Source organism: Nerophis ophidion, linkage group LG05 (genome assembly GCF_033978795.1).
Source record: "Nerophis ophidion isolate RoL-2023_Sa linkage group LG05, RoL_Noph_v1.0, whole genome shotgun sequence".
NCBI lineage: Eukaryota > Metazoa > Chordata > Actinopteri > Syngnathiformes > Syngnathidae > Nerophis > Nerophis ophidion.
In genome coordinates this window covers 74,513,485-74,535,839 of record NC_084615.1, presented here as the reverse complement: position 1 = coordinate 74,535,839, position 22,355 = coordinate 74,513,485, and the positions used below count along the sequence as shown (strand labels likewise).

Below are 22,355 nucleotides of genomic sequence, written 5' to 3'. Positions count from 1 at the left end.
CATTTTAAAGCTATGTGAGTCAATGTGGGAATAACAAGAAGGGATGGGTTTGCGTTATATCACTCTGCTGTCGGTCTTCTAACTATACTTTTTTCACCCGAGTATGAATAACTCTACCAATTTTCAGTTCAACCTGAATTACTGGCTTGTGTGTCATCGTGACACTCTTTGTTTGTCAGTTAAACATTACCCAAAGTAGATCCTCCAAACAGCCACAAGTTTGGCTGTGACACGCAGCCAACCGCAAGGTCATGTGACTGTGATCCTTGGAGACGGTTGCTACATAAACACGCCTCACCTGCTGAGTGAGAGCTTTGCTGACCGAGGCTTTTCACCATAGCGGTCAGACCACAGTTGTCAGTCACGTCACCTCCTTCCCTATTTATTTTAGTACACACGAGACATACATTTCGTGCAAGAACTTAACTGATTAGTTTCACTTATTGAATAAAACACTTTCTTTGTTAAATCTGATTCTAGTCCAATTTGTTTGGATTTAACATTTTCACAAATAAAAGCCTTGTTAAGTGTACTGGGAAAGTTGTCACAGATATGCTTCATGTACAGTATCCTTCGTTATTTGAAGTTCTCCTGTAAAGCGAAGTTTGCTTTTTATTGATAAAACCGCAATAAAGGTCCCTGGAGCAGGGCTTTTCAACTGGCGGCGCAGGGTCTAAATCCGATCCGGTAATTACAACAAACTTAGTTCAGTTAAAAACTTAGGGGTCAAACATTTTTGCAGCAAATGAAAACACTAGTTTCCTGTTGTACAGAGCAGTGGTCCCCAACCACCGGGCCGCGGCTCGCAGAATAATTTTTTTCATTTTATTTATTTATTTATTTTTTATCAAATCAAAAAGATGCCGGTAGCGGGCTTTGGCTCGATTGGTACCGGGCCGCAGAAGAATGTTTTCAATCAATCAATCAATGTTTATTTATATAGCCCCAAATCACAAATGTCTCAAAGGACTGCACAAATCATTACGACTACAACATCCTCGGAAGAACCCACAAAAGGGCAAGGAAAACTCACACCCAGTGGGCAGGGAGAATTCACATCCAGTGGGACGTCAGTGACAATGCTGACTATGAGAAACCTTGGAGAGGACCTCAGATGTGGGCAACCCCCCCCCCCCCCCCCCCCTAGGGGACCGAAAGCAATGGATGTCGAGCGGGTCTAACATGATACTGTGAAAGTTCAATCCATAGTGGCTCCAACAGAGCCGCGAGAGTTCAGTTCAAGCGGATCCAAGACAGCAGCGAGAGTCCCGTCCACAGGAAACCGTCTCAAGCGGAGGCGGATCACCAGCGTAGAGATGTCCCCAACCGATACAGGCGAGCGCTCCATCCTGGGTCCCGACGAGCGGTCCATCCTGGGTCTCAACTCTGGACAGCCAGTACTTCATCCATGGTCATCGGACCGGCCCCCCTCCACAAGGGGGGGGGGGGGGGGGACATAGGAGAAAGAAAAGAAGCGGCAGATCAACTGGTCTAAAAAGGAGGTCTATTTAAAGGCTAGAGTATACAGATGAGTTTTAAGGTGAGACTTAAATGCTTCTACTGAGGTAGCATCTCGAACTGTTACCGGGAGGGCATTCCAGAGTACTGGAGCCCGAACGGAAAACGCTTTATAGCCCACAGACTTTTTTTGGGCTCTAGGAATCACTAATAAGCCGGAGTCTTTTGAACGCAGATTTCTTGCCGGGACATACGGTACAATACAATCGGCAAGATAGGCTGGAGCTAGACCGTTTTATTATTTTTTTTTCTTTTATTTAATTTTTTTTTTATTAAATCAACATAAAAAACACAAGATACACTTACAATTAGTGCACCAACCCAAAAAAACTCCCTTTTTTCATGACAAAAAAAATGTATAAAAAATTATCGTTGACTGGTCGCCAGCTACAAAAAGGTTGGGGACCACTGGTATAGAGGACGTTGAGCCACTTTACACAAATTGACATTTTAACCTTGCTAGCAAACAACACTGATGTCCAAACTTGTGATTTGCATAACAGAGGTGTTCTTCAATGCACCACTTTAAGTCCTTTCTTTTTTGGCAGATGCATATTTTTTGTAATGTGATTTATGTAACCAAGGTGTTGCACTAGCTTGTTTACCTCCGATGCAGACAGGAATCATTTGTTCAACTTATTTAGTTATACCAGTAGTGTTCTTCAAGGTTCCATTTTAGGTCCTCGTTTTCATCATTTGGGTTATTCAACTGGTGGCCCGTGGGTTCAGTTAAAAAAAACTTGTGATAGACTTACATTTTAGGAGTAGATGCTTAAAAACACCAGAGTGCTGTCATACAGATGATCTTTGCATAGCTTTTTTGCAGAAGTTCCTTAAAAACAACAAAGCACTACTGTAACTTACAAAATAAATAGACCAAAGTCAATTTGTGTGGAATCAAACTGTAGAGGTCCCTGGTTCTACGGAATATATGGAAAAAAACTGATAGTGAAGGGAGAAGTCCGTACCCCCCAGTCTTTGGATGTCTGGAAATGTGGCCCCCTAAACAATTGGGTTCAATTTCCCTGCCCTCGTCTGTCACTTTTGTAAAATAAATTGTGAAGTATCTGTTAACAGTAAAATGCCATATTTGTTCAAATATTGGTCGTCAATCTTCAGTCTTAAATAGTTGTCAACGTAAACAAATAAAAGCTATCCTCATATCGACCCCACCTTCAAAAATATGCCAGGTACACCCGACAATTGAGTAAATAAATGCCACAGCCAGTATTCAAAAAAATACGCTCTGTGACAGCAGTTGGAACTTCAAGGTTTTGTGACTTTAAGCAAAGGGTGGTTACTTTGTCTCCGGAAACTCAAATAAGCAGGACTGAATGACTGCGATGGCATTTAATGTGTAATTAGTGGAGGAGGGTGTCTAAAAAGCAGTGTTACAGCAAGCTTTGCACCACCATTAGAGCTGCTATTCACGGAAACTATTTCCAGCCTCAGCCATTTCAATAATGTCAGCACCGCACGTCCCACGTCCAACCTCGCCTCCTCCATGCCACACATTAGCTCATTTGGTTTGCATCATTCTTTAAAAATAGTCATGTAATAAGAGATTCACATGTGTAAGATTGACGTGTGTATTTTTGTGTGTTTGAAACAAGGTCTTCATTCACATTCTGCTCTCCTTTGCCCCACAGTTTCCATCCTTTGCTGTGTCTTCATACTTTTCCTCTTCCTCTCAGAGTTGACTGGATTCATAGCCACTGAAATGTAGGTATCGCAGTTTGCTAAATGTGAGTATATGTTGTAACATCCTGGATGGATTTGTTGCTACACTTGTACAAGACCCGCAGTCCAGTATTCACAACACCGGGACGTCATCACAAATGTCACTGCCCTCATTTTGACACTTTGTGCCGGTTATTGCCAATGGCCGCAGTCTGTTTTGTCACAGGAAATCGGCTTTGTACGTGCATCAGCCCCGAGGCAATGTGTAATTAAGCAAGGCATTAAGTGAGGTGTGACGGCACGGAAATTTTGCTGGCCCAGATACACGTCTTCCAATATGGGCCAACAACATACTCCCAATAGGTGCACAGGTCTGTTAAGATACTGTACTGAAATAAACCATCTTTATTGTCCAATGAAAAACATGTATCTCCACTTGTTTTCATTGTTTCTGCAGAATTTAAAAAAAAATGTGAACAGATTTTATTCCACGTTCCAAAACAATGTAATAGGGAATAATAATATAAAGTAATGGAAAATTAAATATTCAAACAAAGTCCATCATAAAAGTGAGAAGGCAAAAACAGCATTTTGCACAATAAAACATTCACTTTTAATGTAAATTGCATCACTGCGTGACCTCACAAATTTCCTTTAAAAAAAAAAAAAAAGTGTAAAAAAGTTATTGGCTGCAGTTTTTATTATGAAACATATTCAAAATGAAACTGTCTTCCTAACTTTTATAACCAATCAGGTTTTTGTGGCTCCTCTTATTTCATGTATTTTTTAGTGTATATTTGTCTTCTCTTCTAGTGTTCATTACTTAAAGGGGAACTACACTTTTTTTCAATTTTGCGTATCGTTCGCTATCATTATGAACGACAAGAAGACAAGTGTTTTTTTTGTATTGCATTTTAACTTGTAATAATTGTTTTGTTCTATGTATCTAGCATTGATTGATTGATTAATTGATTGATACTTTTATTAGTAGGTTGCACAGTTCAGTACATATGCCGTACAATTGACCACTAAATGGTAACACCCGAATAAGTTTTTCAACTTGTTTAAGTTGGGGTCCATGTTAATCAATTCATGGTAATGCAATGCAATGCAGCTAATGCAAGCAATCTATTCTTCCTCTAAATCCCTTTGAAAATACATTCAAAAACTGCCAACAATACTTAATTTGCGTTCCGTAACCTGTTTAACAACCAAGCTGTCGCGACATTGTTATTGCAAGAGTGAACACAGACAAACTGTTTTGCTAGCGCAGTAACACATTTCCTTGTTACAGCACTAGCCATAAGCTAGCTACTGCAAGATGTAAGCTTGCAACTGCGTAAACAGCTGAATGGCTTTTGAGTTTTTAATGTACAATACAATGTGATAGAACAGCGATCTGTACTGACTGAAAAAAATCAAATTACAGGATCTGTAAAGTATTAGCCCATATTTTATGTTTTCAACAGCGTATGTACTGTAGTTGTACGGTGATGTATCATGATTAACATACCGTAATAATGACTTACTCGATGGACAGTTGTCTGTTTGCTTAAGCTGGCAAGGGTCGTTTCCGGGTGATTTGGGTAAGCACGCCATTTATTTCGGCATGGCTTGGCTCAAAGTTCAACATCTGCAGTCTCCAGTCATGGCGACGTCACTCTCTCGGCTTCCGTCTGCTCCAACGTTTCACCCTGTCTTAGTGCTCGCATCTATAACCAGCAGTTCATCCTTTGTATATTCAGGTTCAAAAAGATATGGTTGTGAATCCTCATTTGTTCAAAAATTGTCGTTTTCGTTGTGTGTTACAAGTCTACCATGATTAGAACATACCTTTGTTTCCTGAAGTAGGAACACACATTGGTTTTTGGAAGTCGGAAGTGCGTTACCATGAATTGATTAACGTGGACCCCGACTTAAACAAGTTGAAAAACTTATTTGGGTGTTACCATTTAGTGGTCAATTGTATGGAATATGTACTGTACTGTGCAATCTACTAATAAAAGTATCAATCTATCAATCAATCAATCGTTGCTAAGGAAACAGAAATAAATGCGCTGAGGAAAGAAGTTTTGGTATTGCTTACAATGACCAAAATACCAGAAATATTTACATAATACATATTGTTATGAATGTGTCTGTTACTACATTATATGTGTGTGTATATATATATATATATATATACATGCAATGTTTATATAAAATGTTGATGAAGGTTTGAAGATGTTTCTTGTTTCTCTTTTTTTGTAGTCTTTAACCACCTCCCCACAAAATAAAGAATAAAAACACATGTGTTCTTGTCAGAAATTCCAAAAAAGTGCAGTTGCCCTTTGACAACTCTTGTTGAGGCTGATCCTTTTTTATTTTGGAGTTTTGGGCAAGTTTAGAGGCACATTCTTTAAGGTTTTGGTTGAATTTTGAACTGTATACTTTGTATGAACAATATCAGGAACATCTGGCTTTAGGTGTTTCATTGGACACTAATGCTAGAATACCATGTGATCCCCAATAAGTAATTTGCTGAATTAAAAAATTGTTTTGGATTTTTTTTACCAGTTATGTATTTTCTGATTGGATTGTAACCAATGTTCTTTCTTCTTGCATTCCCAGTGTAAATGAACTGTATGTGGATGACCCAGATAAAGACAGTGGTGGGAAGATAGAAGTGAGTTTAAACATCAGTTTGCCAAACTTACACTGTGATTGTGAGTATTTACAAAATATATACACATTTATCATTTCTCTGCCTTCCACTTGTGTGTTGTCAGTTTCATGTTGTCTATAAGCCTCTTTGCCCTTTGTGTCAGACGGTGTTATTCACCACACCCTTTTATTTGCACAACCTAGTTAAAGTGTCAGGGTGATTTGCTTACAGGGCCTATGTTCTGGCATCCTGTGCCACGCATATCTTAAAGTCTGGCACTTGTTTGCTGTGCCCAAGTGGTCTCTGTTGGTAGTTTATTTTCTCTCCTCATGACTCGCCTTCAAAACTATGCCTCCCTGCGACAAATCAAACAAGCAACCAGAAGCCTCAAACATTCATTGGTAACATGAGGCCACAGATTGACTCAACGCTAACCAAAATGGCAACTCTAATAAATCGGGCTGTGAAAGACACCTTAGCATGCAGGCAGGGAGCTGCTGACGTTGTGTTATGACAAGATCACTCAAAAGACACCAAAGAAAAGACAAATTAAAGTACTGACTGCTCATTTGCAAGACACAATCTGGCCATCATGCCTGAGATATACAATTTTATATTTTTGCAGCTTCTTTAATGATCGACATCCATTGCAAATGTGCTTATAGGAAATAATGTCATCATCACACAGTGAAGTTGTTCGGTTTGCAATTTAGTGAGTCCCAGAACCCGCAGGTCGTGATTTGAGTGTGTCAATGGAAAGTTCATTTGGTCCCCAATTAAAAGGACAATTCTAAATAGTCTTATTTTTCTTAAAATGTAGTGTTAAACTCTTTTGATTATGGCATGGTATGAAATGGTTACAATTTGCATTTGTTTAATACGTATTAGGAATGAAATAACATTTGAAATGTTCACAAATGCCGTCATAGGAAAATGTCACTCGCCAATCAAAGTACTTTTCATCACTGCCACAGCACTATGTTTTTCCAACACATTACAGCACATCCCCTAAACTTTAAAATACCATTGACACGAATGAGCACAGCACCGAGCAGTTGGTCTTATTTACGATGACATACGTGTTAATTGTTAAAATTGAACCCGTATTTGTTTTGGTAGCGGCTTAACTAGCATGTTGTGATACTGTGTACTGTGAGCGCGTCTGTGCTGAGCGGATGCACAGTGGGTTGTAACAGCGCTTGTCTAGTCTGCTGTCACCAAGTTTTCCTTTGCTAGTTACTAGTGCTGCAACTAACGACTATTTTGATTGTCGACTCGTCATCAACTAGTTTAAGGATTAGTCGACTAATCGGATTATGACACATACACATTCAGTGCCTCCAATATAGTCATCGGCTTTTAGATATAGCTTGAGCTCTGTTTCGGCATGTGTTAACTAACAATAATGATTACTACCTTGTTCAGAAATATTTATTTAGACTGCTACTGGGCTGCTTTTAGGCTGTTACAAGGTAACAACTATATTAAACTTTTGTCCATTTAAATCAAGGGCAGGAAAACCATCCATCCATCCATCCATCATCTTCCGCTTATCCGAGGTCGGGTCGCGGAGGCAACAGCCTAAGCAGGGAAACCCAGACTTCCCTCTCCCCAGCCACTTCGTCTAGCTCTTCCCGGGGGATCCCGAGGCGTTCCCAGGCCAGCCGGGAGACATAGTCTTCCCAACGTGTCCTGGGTCTTCCCCGTGGCCTCCTACCGGTTGGACGTGCCCTAAACACCTCCCTAGGGAGGCGTTCGGGTGGCATCCTGACCAGATGCCCGAACCACCTCATCTGGCTCCTCTCCATGTGGAGGAGCAGCGGCTTTACTTTGAGTTCCTCCCGGATGGCAGAGCTTCTCACCCTATCTCTAAGGGAGAGCCCCGCCACACGGCGGAGGAAATTCATTTCGGCCGCTTGTACCCGTGATCTTATCCTTTCGGTCATGACCCGAAGCTCATGACCATAGGTGAGGATGGGAACGTAGATCGACCGGTAAATTGAGAGCTTTGCCTTCCGGCTCAGCTCCTTCTTCACCACAACGGATCGGTACAACGTCCACATTACTGAAGACGCCGCACCGATCCGCCTGTCGATCTCACGATCCACTCTTCCCTCACTCGTGAACAAGACTCCTAGGTACTTGAACTCCTCCACTTGGGGCAGGGTCTCCTCCCCAACCCGGAGATGGCATTCCACCCTTTTCCGGGCGAGAACCATGGACTCGGACTTGGAGGTGCTGATTCTCATTCCGGTCGCTTCACACTCGGCTGCGAACCGATCCAGCGAGAGCTGAAGATCCCGGTCAGATGAAGCCATCAGGACCACATCATCTGCAAAAAGCAGAGACCTAATCCTGCGGTCACCAAACCGGAACCCCTCAACGCCTTGACTGCGCCTAGAAATTCTGTCCATAAAAGTTATGAACAGAATCGGTGACAAAGGACAGCCTTGGCGGAGTCCAACCCTCACTGGAAATGTGTCCGACTTACTGCCGGCAATGCGGACCAAGCTCTGGCTTTTTTTTTTTTGGAGTTTAGTTTAGTTTATTAAGGATCCCCATTAGTCTACACCGCAGTGGAGACTATTCTTCCTGGGGTCCAGGCAAAAAACATCACACAACCACAGAACAAACGATTAAAATGCAGTACAACATGATCCAATAATAAATTGTCATAATACAAAAATAGCAACAACAAAGAACCAAAAAATACTAAAAGATGTTGTTACATAATAATTTTCATGCCAAAGATAAAAATAGCAATATAAAAATAGATATACTGTATACATTTTGGCACTGATCGTACAGGAAAAAGGCAGGAAAACTTTCTGATAAAAACAAAGATTACTTCATATAAATGACAGTCAAAACAGCACCAATAACAACAAAATGCCATTAAATCTATCCAGCTTTCTTAAATAAAATAATGTTATGTGATGATGATGTGGTGTTTAAAAATTTCCTCATAGGTATCAAGACTCTATATTGACAGGTATATTGTTCTTTAAAGATGTTTCGGTATTGTGTTATTGATCCAATAACGTTGAATGTTCCAATCTCTTTTTTAACTTTATCGGACTGACAAACTTTCGCTGGCACATTTCGGCTAGTAAAATTAATACTTTTCCCACATATTTTCATCTCTATGTTGCTACTAACTACCTAACAAACTTACTATCTCACCGAGGACAATCGGAGATCACGTCCTTCAGATGTCTGACGTCCGTAAAAACACGAGCGATGACGTCACCCAACATTATCGGCAAAGGAATTTTGTCGGTGACAAATGTTAATGATTTCATGTCGACAACGTCACCGAATGGTTGCAACCCTCCTAGTTACTGTGATTTTAAACACAATGTATCGTTTTTAGTGGGTAACAGGAGGTGTGTCCCATTGATGCAAGGAGAGCGAGATGACTGCGTCCTTTCCGATAATTATGTGTCAAGGATGCAGGACAAACTTCACTGATCACATGTCTCTTATTTGCTGTTGCAGAGTTAAACATCACCATTCTTTCTGATTTTTAGCATGTTGCCAGACCTTGATGCATGACTTTGTCGAAAAACAGAACCCGCCTCTAAATAACCTCATCTTCTCCCCCAGCCCACACTTACATCTTTGTGCTCCTTCAAAATCTCTTAAAAAGGAGAAACCCACCTTCATTTCTGAGATGTATTTTGAGATCAGCATTAAAAGGTGGGGGAGGGGGGAGTTCAAGATGCCTCAGATGTCAAAGGTCAAATGTACGGCATGTGGAGGTCTTTAACAGACATCACAGTCGACACAGCCAGACGCTGAAAATAGGCCACTGCTTGCGTGCCAATGCGGTACACAAATAGTGGTTAGTGACGATGGAAAAACACAAACAAAAAAAGGTGGGTTGGGGCCAACATTTCCACATTAGTCACCTTTAGAAAGATATATTTATACTTAACTGAACTCCTAGGCACATATTCTGGAAAATAATGTTGAAATAACTTTTGAGACAAATTCTTTTTATGAGAAGTAGCAAGTCAATGATGATTGAAGCATGCAGTTTTTTTAACCACAGGGGCTTTAAAATAAACTAATCGTGTTTTAATTTAATAGGTTTCACAAAAACAATGAAAAAATAACCATTCAGAGATTGACATTTTAAGCAGCATACTATTTTCTTTGACCAAAACTATTACGACTAAACGACACAAGTATTTTTCCTTTGGTTTACGGCTTTGAAGGGTTGATGAACACTCACACAAACATGCTCACACAGGCATGCATGCACACAGCGTAGCTGAATGTATTGCTGAATGTATTGCAATACTTTATTATGACTAAACGACACAAGTATTTTTTCCTTTGTTTACGGATTTGAAGGGTTGATGAACACTCACACATACATGCTCACACAGGCGTGCATGCACACTGCGTAGCTGAATGTAATGCAATACTTTTGTTAACCACATTCTTTCATAATAGAAAATAATTGTCACTGCATAAAAAAAGGTAACCTTGATATATAGATGTATGACGTAATTAATGCAGTTATTTCCTCACATGCTATGTGTAGAGGTGGAGAGAATAAACGCACGACTAGTAGAGTGGTTCGCCCCCAACTTCATGGTTACGGGTTTGATTCTAAGTGCCCCTTTGACCATGTTGAAGTATCTTTCAGCTAGAAACTGAATCCCCAGTTGCTCTTGATGCGCTTTGAGTACCTTGAAGGCAGAATGCGGTACACAAGTATGATCCAATTACCATTTACATGAAGACAGAAAGGACATCCCGTTGTGTAAATAGGATAAATAAGATCAGGCTACTTAATCCATTTATTAATTAAATGGACAAATAAATGTATTCTTTAATGACTTATATTGTGATCTGAATCTGATCTTTTCTATTCAAAAAAGGGAATGTATGCTCTGTTAACCCAATATTAAACCACTATTTAAAAAAACACCCATTTGGTTTTTAAACTGAACATCCTCAATACACATCTTGATTTGTATTTTAAGTTTCTAATGAAATTACAGAGGCAGAAAAGCTATCATTTGAACACTTCTGAACCTGTACATTATTTAGAGTGTCTCAAAAACATGACCCCATTTGACACATGTTTTTTCTCTGCTGTTATTTTCTTGACATAATCCACTCAAACAATTACATTGTCCTTGTATGTAATTTTTTGCTACGTTTTTTCTGAATGGATCACGTGATTTGAGCTGTAAAAACCTAAATAGGACACTGCACACTGTCTTCCAGTGGTAGGGTTGGACATCCAAGATGAGATGGGCCGCCATGAGGTCGGCCACATTGACAACTCCATGAAAGTTCCTCTCAGCCAAGGAGCCGGTTGCCGCTTTGAAGGAGAATTTACCATCAACAAAGTAATTCTCTATTGTTTCTTCTGGTGTCTGGAAAGTGTGTAGCCCGCCATGTCCCACAAGTGTCTCATGCGTCAGTCTGTCCGCAAATCACACAATCATTAACCCAGCAGTTGTACGTTTAACACGTTCGTCCGTGGAATAATTGCAAACGTGTCGAGTGAGACTGTTTGTCGTCCGGAGGGTGAAGAACGTTGAGTTTTCCGACCCACGAGTTGTTAATTGTTAGCTACAGTACGTTTTCCCGCAACATTCATTCTAAAATGATGCATATCCTAGACAAACGTTTAAGTTAAAATTCATTTTTCTTTGGTGAATATGCATCTTCCGGCTGCAAAACATTAATGTCCAGAATTACTCATACCATTTGTCTCTACAGGCATAGCCAATGTTTTAAACGTAATTGTTAAACGGGAAGAATTTAATGTACATTTATCAATCAATCAATGTTTATTTATATAGCCCCAAATCACAAATGTCTCAAAGGACTGCACAAATCATTACGACTACAACATCCTCGGAAGAACCCACAAAAGGGCAAGGAAAACTCACACCCAGTGGGCAGGGAGAATTCACATCCAGATGCTGACTATGAGAAACCTTGGAATCACTAATAAGCCGGAGTCTTTTGAACGCAGATTTCTTGCCGGGACATATGGTACAATACAATCGGCAAGATAGGATGGAGCTAGACCATGTAGTATTTTATACGTAAGTAGTAAAACCTTAAAGTCACATCTTAAGTGCACAGGAAGCCAGTGCAGGTGAGCCAGTACAGGCGTAATGTGATCAAACTTTCGTTTTCTTGTCAAAAGTCTAGCAGCCGCATTTTGTACCAACTGTAATCTTTTAATGCTAGACATGGGGAGACCCGAAAATAATACGTTACAGTAATCGCGACGAGACGTAACAAACGCATGGATAATGATCTCAGCGTCTTTAGTGGACAAAATGGAGCGAATTTTCGCGATATTACGGAGATGAAAGAAGGTCGTTTTAGTAACGCTTTTAATGTGTGACTCAAAGGAGAGAGTTGGGTCGAAGATTTAAAACACTTCCTTGTGGTTTAGATCAGGGGTCGTCAACCTTTTCCAGGCCAATGACCCCCAAATTGATGGAGAGATAGAGCAGGGACCCCTTCCTTATATATCTTGCATAAAATGCTGTTTTAAAATAAACTGATTCGAATGGTACCTTGTAACTGCAATACTAAGGTACAATGTTCCGCTAATAGCTAGCTTGCAATTTGAGTGCTAATATCTAGCTATCGTTAATGCTACAACTATTATTAACACATTATAATTATTCATTTATGTTTTTATTTTAAACTTGCACAATACAGTGGGGTGGTCTTGTCACTGCCATTTATAAACCAATGTTATTAAAAGGCATATAAATATGTGGAAAAATTGCAGGTGGGTAAAAAACTAATATATTAAGGTGTACGCCCCTTGAGTATCTCTGCTGATCCCTTAGGGTTTGCAGATCCCCTATTTTAGACTTCTGTTCTCGATAAAATATATATTTAGCAGTGTTTCCCACAGGTGAGGCATCTATTTGTGGTGGTGTGGTCGGGTGGAGGAGGGGGGTTGGGGGGAAGGGGGGGTTATTGATGGGGGGAGGCAGCGGCGGCGGCGATGACCAAGAAGAACGCGGAGTTGGAATATAATTACAACACTCTATGTACATATTTATATACATATTTATATAATATTTTCATATTTATTTAATATGTAACTTTAAGCTCCATTCACAGACAGAGTCCCATTGCTTTTATGAGCGGTCGAGCGAGTAAAAAGCCGGGAAAAAATATATATATATATATTTAATTATATTTTTAAATAATTTTTTTGTGGCGGCCGTAATTCTTTAGTGGCGGGCCGACACAAATAAATGAATGTGTGGGTAACCCTGATTTAGGATTTGCTTTGGTATACATGTTTCTCCACAGTCACTTTTATATTACCTATGTTTTGCATAAATGTTCATTTGTGGATGCACTACCAGATTGAGTTTATCTTTAAAAAAATATGCACTGTTGAAATATACATCTTTAAGTCGTCGCCACTATTTTTGTTCCAGACATTGTCAAAATTAAACTTCATAAACATATAGATTTACCTTGTCACAACTTTAGATACACCTGCACACACTCAGTGATTGATAAAGAGCTGCAATAAAAAAACAGCTGCTTAGCAACATTTATGTTACGCCAAGGTCATATGAAAATAATACTTAATCCTACTTTTTTGTGTTTCCTCGAACTCAGCTGGCCTCATACAGAGCTCATGGTTAAGAGCTTTACTTAAAATTTCCCATTGCTCGTATTATGTCTGGTGACTTCTTCTCATAAGTTACAAACTTTGGTGCTCAACCAAGCCGATATGGCTGTTGTTGTGTAGCAAGCAGTGGGCAAACTCTCTTAGTCCGCAAGGGGCCTAGATCTTCATGCAAAAAGCGGATACGACCAAAAAATCAAACTATGCGATGGAATAGCTCCCTAGAATTGATCAAAAAAAGATTTGTCAAGTGATATCAAGGATTATCCCTTGTGGAGGGGGTCCGGTCCGATCCGGTGGCCATGTACTGCTTGCCTGTGTATCGGCTGGGGACATCTCTGCGCTGCTGATCCGCCTCCGCTTCGGATGGTTTCCTGCTGGCTCCGCTGTGAACGGGACTCTCGCTGCTGTGTTGAATCCGCTTTGGACTGGATTCTCGCGGCTGTGTTGGATCCATTATGGATTGAACTTTCACGGTATCATGTTAGATCCGCTCGACATCCATTGCTTTCCTCCTCTCCAAGGTTCTCATAGTCATCATTGTCACCGACGTCCCACTGGGTGTGAGTTTTCCTTGCCCTTATGCGGGCCTACCGAGGATGTCGTAGTGGTTTGTGTTGTGGTTTGTGCAGCCCTTTGAGACACTAGTGATTTAGGGCTATATAAGTAAACATTGATTGATTGATTGATTTATTATCCGTTGGTGTAATTCCCAATTATATTGAACAGTTTTATGCTCCAGACATCAGTCGACATGACAAAACAAATAACCACTTGGAAAAGCATGGAGGTCTACAACTTCTTTGTGTGTTGCGGGTTCAAGGAAGTTGGTATCAAAATTCTAACTGATTAAAATGCATTGTTTTTGCTCGAGTAAGGTTGCATTTCATGATTTAATTTTGCGTCTTGCGAAGACACGTCCATGAAAACGATACAGCACCTGACAGCTCGATACCCGTGACTGCATATCCATTTAACAAACGAACAATTACTGAATCATCACCATATTTGATTTTTGTCTTGTTATCATAAGTACTCTGACACATTTGTGTACATAATAAACAAGAGGGTAAACATAGAAATACTTTCCTAACAAAGTATCATTGACTCTGACTCAAGATAATATTTCAATGGGAAATACTAAACATTAAAAGTATATCAAACAAACCTATAAAATTTACCCAAAGTATTCAACACTGTTGCATCCTTTATAAATCAGAAAAGACGAAAATATCATAGGTCTCCTTTTAGAAGTTACCACGCTTCTTTGGAATAGTGCAAAATATATTTTCATCAAAACCGGTAAGATCAAAGATATTAATGATGATAATAAGCAAAACGTTAAAGAAAATTGTCTATTTTTGTTAGTATTTCCTCCACACCTTCAATCATGCTGCTACCTTTTTGTGTCTTTTCCAGTTAAAGATAACAATAAAAAAAAAAAAGATTTGCTTTCATATATATAATTCTTGGCTTATTATGGTTGTAATAGTACTCAGTAGAGAAATGAAAACCAGCTTTCAGTATGATACATAGCCATTGTACAACTCTGCAAACTATAACCACAATAATAAACATATTGATTAATATTTACATTTCTGATATTGCACGATATTGCTAAGAGCTCTTATTTAAGTGACGGCAGCTTTACGTCACAGCTTTTTCTAGCTCCTATTTGACTGTGCAAGCATACCAGTAAATTTATACGTATTGCAGATGTTTGTGGTTTAACTGACGCATGCTCTCCTACTTTGTTTATAATATTTGTGTGCGTGCACGTATGATCAGGTGCCAGGGAACTTCCACGTGTCCACACATAGTGCCACGGCCCAGCCCCAAAGTCCTGACATGACCCACATCATCCACAAGCTGGCCTTTGGGGAAAAGCTTCAGGTTGAGATGACACGCATGCACGCACGCACGCACACACACACACACACACACACACATACAAAACATTAAAAAAAAGCCTCATTCCTCTCCTTTGTGTCACACAGATGCTTAAAGTGCAGGGCGCCTTCAATGCTTTGGGTGGAGCTGACAAGCTATCATCTAATCGTATGTAATTACACATTACACCTCTTCATCATGATTATAGTGCACGTTTGATGTGATTCAGGGAAATGAAATGCTGGCGGATTGAATGCAACCCTGTTTCAAAACAAGTCAGATGGATAGAATGTTGAAAAGAAAACTAACAGCTAGTGTTGTAGTCTCTGCGTTGTCATATTTAAATTTGAGGTCCTGGGTATGAATAAAATGTAATTTATAATATTTATTATTTGTAAAAAAAGAAAAAATATGTAAAAAATGTACATATTGCAAAACATTATTGAATGGAATTAACAGTAAATGAAAAATATCAACATTTTTAAATAAGGCTAACTCCTAAATTTCCCTTGCAGCGCTGGCCTCACACGATTACATCCTGAAGATCGTTCCAACAGTTTATGAAGATCTGTCAGGCAGACGGAGGTTCTCCTACCAGTACACAGTGGCTAACAAGGTGCTTTACTCTTTTCATTCTCCCTGTTAAAATGAGGTCTCAAACTTGCCCATATTTTGGGGCCCTCGACTTAACTTAATAGGTAGGTAGGTAGGTTTGTCTTTATTGTCATTGCACAAGTACAACGAAACTTTGTTTTCAGCACAAACCTGTTCAAGATTAGACAAACAGTGTACAGGGTTACAGAACAAGAACGCTGATGGGTCGCCATAAGGCGCCCCGTAAAAGATGGGAAAAAGGTAAACACTGGGGAAGGATGAGTAAAAAAATACAATCTAGACTGGGCTCCTAATGGGGCCCAGTCTTGAGTGGGAAAAAAACCCTCCATAGCAAAGCACATATAAATATCACTACATACATCTCGAGATATCGAGCAACAAAGGGAGGGGAGTTCGGGGTCATTATGGTAGGCCGCAGCTCTCAGGCGCTGACAATCCAGTCATCACCCCTATCGGATTTGCGTCAAGGGCGTTGGTTTGGGGGGTGGGGTGTGTATGTGAGGCATATATTTTAGTGGATGTGTGTGTGTATAAGCCCGTAGTGTATTGTGCAGTCGCTAGTCCAAAATCATCAACAACATGGTGTGTGTCCATGAAAAACAATAAGGGAGTTTGTTGTGTCTTCGCCACACTGTCCTTCAGGAGAGTCTCGAAGCCAGGGAAACAATCCAAATTAGAATGTTTTGTATGCGGCTGAAAATAAAATTTGCTTTTCACTCTAAATTTTCTATGACTGGTCCTCAAATTACTGCGGTGTAGACAGTCCGATGTGAACCACAGTTCTTCCCGCATCCTCCAATCATTTGTGGCAGGTTTGGGGTACTTTGAAGACTGCCAGAAGCTGAGTGTAGTTCCAGGCTATGCACACTTGACAGCTAACAGTCACTGGGTCATCATTGTTACCGACGTCCCACTGGGTGTGAGTTTTCCTTGCCCTCATGTGGGCCTACCGAGGATGTCGTAGTGGTTTGTGCAGCCCTTTGAGACACTAGTGATTTAGGGCTATATAAGTAAACATTGATTGATTGAAAATATTTTTGGCAATGGTGAATCCCACATTTGAAAGAACACAAAACACTAACAAATCACGATCCAATTTGATTCCAATTTGTGGAATCACAATTTGATTCAGAATCGATTCGTGATCCAAACCGATTCACGCAACATTATTTGGTATATACATTATTTACAAAAGCCTGCCTTGGCTGCTGACCTATGACATATATGAGCAGAGATGGCTTTAAAAAGATTTAAAAAAAAAAAGATTGCTGAAAAGGTTGTGTCAATTCAGAATTGTAATAAATTGCGATTCTGATGTGAATATTTTTTTTTCCCAGCACCCCTGAATACAATAATGGTACAAAAATAACAATCACAGGCATTGGGCAACTCTACTGGTGTAATGATTTATCCACTACATCGATTTATATTCTTAAAATTCAACGACATCGATCTGTTCGTGGCATGATGACCTTCTAGAAGATATTTATCGATCCAACATTGTTTTAAAAGGAAATCAATTGATTTTTTTGGTGCTAGAAAAAAACAAACATTTGATTTAAAATGCAGACTTTATATAAAGTTTAACACTTTTAATGATTAAGACGTAAAACATTACTCAAGTGTGTCTGCCCGTCCGGGGCGTCATCGCCATCAGTCGTCAAAACAAGTATGGCGGATACCTACAGAAGCCGAGACAGGTGACAAAAAATGGAAACGCCACAAAGTAATATCTTAAAGCAACAACACAACAACTTTTAGCTGCAGCACAATTGCAAAATCCACAACAAACACAATCGCCACAACACAATAAAAAAACCCATAACACAACTTTAAACCCCAAAGGGCGTGATGGACACAACGGAAGTGAGAGCGGACCTAATTTTGACACCGACGAGTTGGAAGGTTGAAAACGGTGTAATAAACATAGTATATTAGTATTATTGAAAAAGAAAAAAATATATATATATGACTAAAAAACTGGTCCAACTCCATTCCTTGTTTTTGTGGTTTGCCTTATAGTTCTTGTGTTTTGGCGTTTGCATTTGTTGTGACATTTTCCTGCCACCGTATCTGTCTATTAAAATGAGACTAGTAGTAAGTATAGTAGTAAATATAGCGTGTGTGGGCTTCACGGTGGCAGAGGGGTTAGTGCGTCTGCCTCACAATACGAAGGTCCTGCAGTCCTGGGTTCAAATCCAGGCTCGGGATCTTTCTGTGTGGAGTTTGCATGTTCTCCCCGTGAATGCGTGGGTTCCCTCCGGGTACTCCGGCTTCCTCCCACTTCCAAAGACATGCACCTGGGGATAGGTTGATTGGCAACACTAAATTGGCCCTAGTGTGTGAATGTGAGTGTGAATGTTGTCTGTCTATCTGTGTTGGCCCTGCGATGAGGTGGCGACTTGTCCAGGGTGTACCCCGCCTTCCGCCCGATTGTAGCTGAGATAGGCGCCAGCGCCCCCCGCGACCCCGAAAGGGAATAAGCGGTAGAAAATGGATGGATGGATAGTACAGTGTTGTATTATTTTTTGTATTACTTTTTTGCAATGATTTAAAAAATATATACAATATCTTGTCCTTTAAAACTGCCCTGTTTTATGTGTATTATTTTCATGTTGAAAAACAACAGCAAAAATAGCAGGTAAATCTACTGTTAAAATGTTGGTTATTGTACTTTTATTGAAAACGTCATAACATAAAGCAGAAAAGGTTTCCTCTTGTCAATAAGATGTAAATGCATTGGCCATTAATTGTTGTTACTTGCTTGTTTGTAGCCATATTTAATTTATACCTAATTGCCTTAAAAAGACAACAGGAATATAGGAAACTTGGGCTGCAATGTCAAGTATTCAGTAATTATTTCACATTTGTTACATTTTTGGCTAAAAGGTTACTGAATTGTTTTCATTTCAGATCACATTGTTATAAATCAATAATGTCCCAGAATAAAATTGGCAACCTCAAATTATGATGGAATCGTTGTTAAAATGAATCAATACACTTCTAGGCAAAACAAAGAGCAACTTCCTGTTGGCAAACTGAAGTGTCTCAGAACTTTGAGGAATTTCAACTGTGAAAATATGCATTTTTTTACATACAATTTTACATTTTTAATGACTCAAGGCCTACTATAGTTAAGTTATGGTTGAAGTAGTTCACACATTTAGTCACAGTGTTAAAATGTATTTCTAAAGTGAATACTTCACGCAGCCCAGCCTCAACCAGACTGTACCCCCAGCGGTCCCTGGTCAAATCGAGTTTGAGACGTCTGCTGTTCAAAGACATGTTCCGAAAGCATGCTGTGGAAATCGAAAGGGTTTTCTTCTGTGAAAACAAAACCACAGTATTTTGCTCAATTTTTGTAGGTATTAGCACCAGCGTACCATAATTCTTCTTCTGATTTTTAGTAGCCGTTTTTTCCTAAAGACCAAAAACATCCACACTTGAAGTGCTGTGTTCAGAATAAACACAACACAAGCCCTGGTATTTTTAAATTGTTTGTATACCGACTCTATTAATTCGGCGTTGATGTGCACACTTTCCTGCTAAGTCACTAATAGTGACTGGAACTAATGTAAAAAAAAAAGTTCTGAACATGCTTCTGAGAATTGTGCTCACACTTTAAGGATCATCACAGTATCGCAAAAGCTAAACACAACTTCTCCCTCCCTCTTACTTCATCTGATTTTGATGAAGATTCCTTTTTCATGAATCATGTATGACATCGGAGTTACTTATTTTCTTCCTTCTAATCCGAAAACGACCCTTTTATGACTCATACATTACAAAACCTCAAGATAAGGATGCAATTACCTGATCATTCTGACTGGTCTTTAACACACACACACTTTGACTGTCCTTGCAGGAATATGTTGCCTACAGCCACACAGGCAGGATCATACCGGCCATCTGGTTCCGATACGACCTCAGTCCTATTACAGTGAAATACACAGAGAGGAGGCAGCCCCTTTACCGCTTCATCACTACTGTGAGTCATTTGAATACCAAGAAACCAAACGTCACTTTATTTATGTCAATAAATTGTGACTATCAGGGAGAGCATGTGGAGCTTTTAGGTGAGGAAAAGTAGAACTAAATGCTAGATTTACATGCAGATTTGCATTTTAAGTGGCCAAATATGATTGATGCTGATTGCTGTTTATATATATATATATATATATATGTATATATATATATATATATATATATATTTAGATAGATATTCTTTCGAAGTTTTGTCCATTCTTGCTATCCAATTAAAAGTGAGTGTGAATTATGTATTATTTATTTAGTTAGTTTTTGATTCAGTAAATTAAAAAAAATAATTTGTTTTGGGTTAAAATAAAAAAACAAAAACATAATCGGAGACAAATATTTTTCACTGAATAGCACCATTGTTTATTTACACATTGTTACTGTCCACTGCCAAGCATGTGTTACACATTTTAAATGTGTTTTTGTTTTCTTGCTGTCTATCAAATTATTATAAAACATTAGTAATAATACAAAAATGATAAATATCAAACTCCATTGTAAATGATGTAGATAATAAATAATAAAGTAAATAATTAATTACTACAAATATCATTATAACTTTTACCTGTTTTTGTTTGAGTCTGTTGTGTAAGGTTTTTTTTTTTGTGTCCTTAAGTTAAAAAAAATAAAAATAAAAAAAAGATTAGTGTTTTTTGGATAAATAGTGAAGAAATTAAAATTTGAAGAGACATGCTTTTCAGTGGACTAAAATATATTTTATCCACCTACTTATGTAACAACATTTCGTTCTTATCTGTGCTGTAAAGTTCAAATTTGAATGACAAGAAAAAGGAAGTCTTAGTCTAAGTCTAAGTCTACTGTACCTATTCTTACCGTACACTGGCAAGGACATCCTATGTTAATGTTTTAGTTATATTTCAAAATGTTAGTGATGTTTATGTAAATATTTATATTTATCATTGTTTTTACTTATCTCAAGTTGTTGTCCAAAGGAAAAAAAAACCTTGCAATTTAGATTTAAAGATGCATGTTTTTTCTCATTGTTTTCCACAACACTCACTTTTCATTGGCTACTGACAATATTTTTAAAAGATGTTTGAGAATCTTTTTACCACGATTTTGTTCCTATTTGCAGGTTTTCTGCTGAAATTACAAAAACTAAATTGCTCCGCCCTAATTGCCGTTGTTTTGGTTTCACGGTGACTTAACGGAACTTAAAAGCCAGCGATGACTGTGCTTACAGTGCGCTCGTGACTCATGACTCAAAATATGTGAGTCAACTCCTTGCTTGCGTTCCTGCAGGCGCACTAATTAAGATAAGAGGCAGGTTAGTCGCAAGCATCCAAAACGTGACCCATCGTTTCACTCTGTGCGTAGATCTGTGCCATCGTGGGAGGGACGTTCACAGTGGCGGGCATCATCGACTCCTGCATATTCACCGCGTCCGAGGCCTGGAAGAAGATTCAGATTGGGAAAATGTCCTGAAGACTACACCAACAACCCCGGCCCCTTTCCCCATCTCCCCAATGACTTATTTATAAGTGCAAAGTAGCCTGTTAGCTGAATCCAAACCTGCTGGTACCAACTTCCTTGTAAAGAAGAAATCCCGGTGCCCAGGGAAGGAGGTCCAGCATGTTGTGGATCTCACTATCAGGCTCCATCTCTTTTTACTGACACGGCCCTCAGGCTCGCTACGTTCCTGTGACTATCACATGTCTGCTTCCTCCATCCAACTCTACTGTGTTTTAGAGCTCAGCCAAGGAAGCAAATGCAAACAGCAACTGTTACCGTTACAATTTCTTTTTTTTTTTTTTTTTTTTTTTACACCCATCCCTTATTTTTTTATATTTTCAATTTACTGCAATATAATGTGGACATATTTTGTCCCCAAACTCCACACTACACTATGCAGATTATGGTTTGCTTTTTGGAACATTCTACCAGAACTGCCATCGTACTACGTCCACAAATCAGCCCACTTTGATTGTATTTTTCTGGGTTTTTTACCATAGTGTTGTAGGGTCACACTTTGCTGTCCTGATATCGTTGAAACTTTTTATTCTTATCTTATCAGAATGAAGTCATAATATTAAAAGAGATGAACTATGACTGATGATAAAGTACTACAATTATTTTTATTTATTACGAAAATCCAAATTTTGTTTCTAATAAAGTGCTAAAAATGTAGAAAAAAACCATATATACAGTATATATATATATATATATATATATATATATATATATACATATATATATACATATATATATATGTATATATATATATATATATATATATATATATATATATATATATATATATATGTCTTGATTGGATTATCCAGAGAATAGTGCTCGAATCCGTGGTAG

General features: G+C 38.9%; 1 protein-coding gene across 1 annotated transcript in view; it reads left to right on the top strand.

Annotated features, from left to right (window-relative positions):
• The window catches only part of ergic1 (endoplasmic reticulum-golgi intermediate compartment 1), a 38,846-nt gene extending 16,749 nt beyond the window's left edge, over window positions 1–22,097 (top strand). Inside the window, exons 3-10 of the mRNA XM_061901977.1 lie at window positions 3,168–3,240; window positions 5,809–5,903; window positions 11,087–11,211; window positions 15,276–15,380; window positions 15,485–15,545; window positions 15,893–15,993; window positions 19,858–19,980; window positions 21,366–22,097. Coding sequence (XP_061757961.1) covers window positions 3,168–3,240; window positions 5,809–5,903; window positions 11,087–11,211; window positions 15,276–15,380; window positions 15,485–15,545; window positions 15,893–15,993; window positions 19,858–19,980; window positions 21,366–21,473 — 791 coding nt within the window. The 3' untranslated portion in view covers window positions 21,474–22,097. The remainder of the gene's footprint in view (window positions 1–3,167; window positions 3,241–5,808; window positions 5,904–11,086; window positions 11,212–15,275; window positions 15,381–15,484; window positions 15,546–15,892; window positions 15,994–19,857; window positions 19,981–21,365) is intronic.
• The last annotated feature ends 258 nt before the right edge of the window (window positions 22,098–22,355 follow it).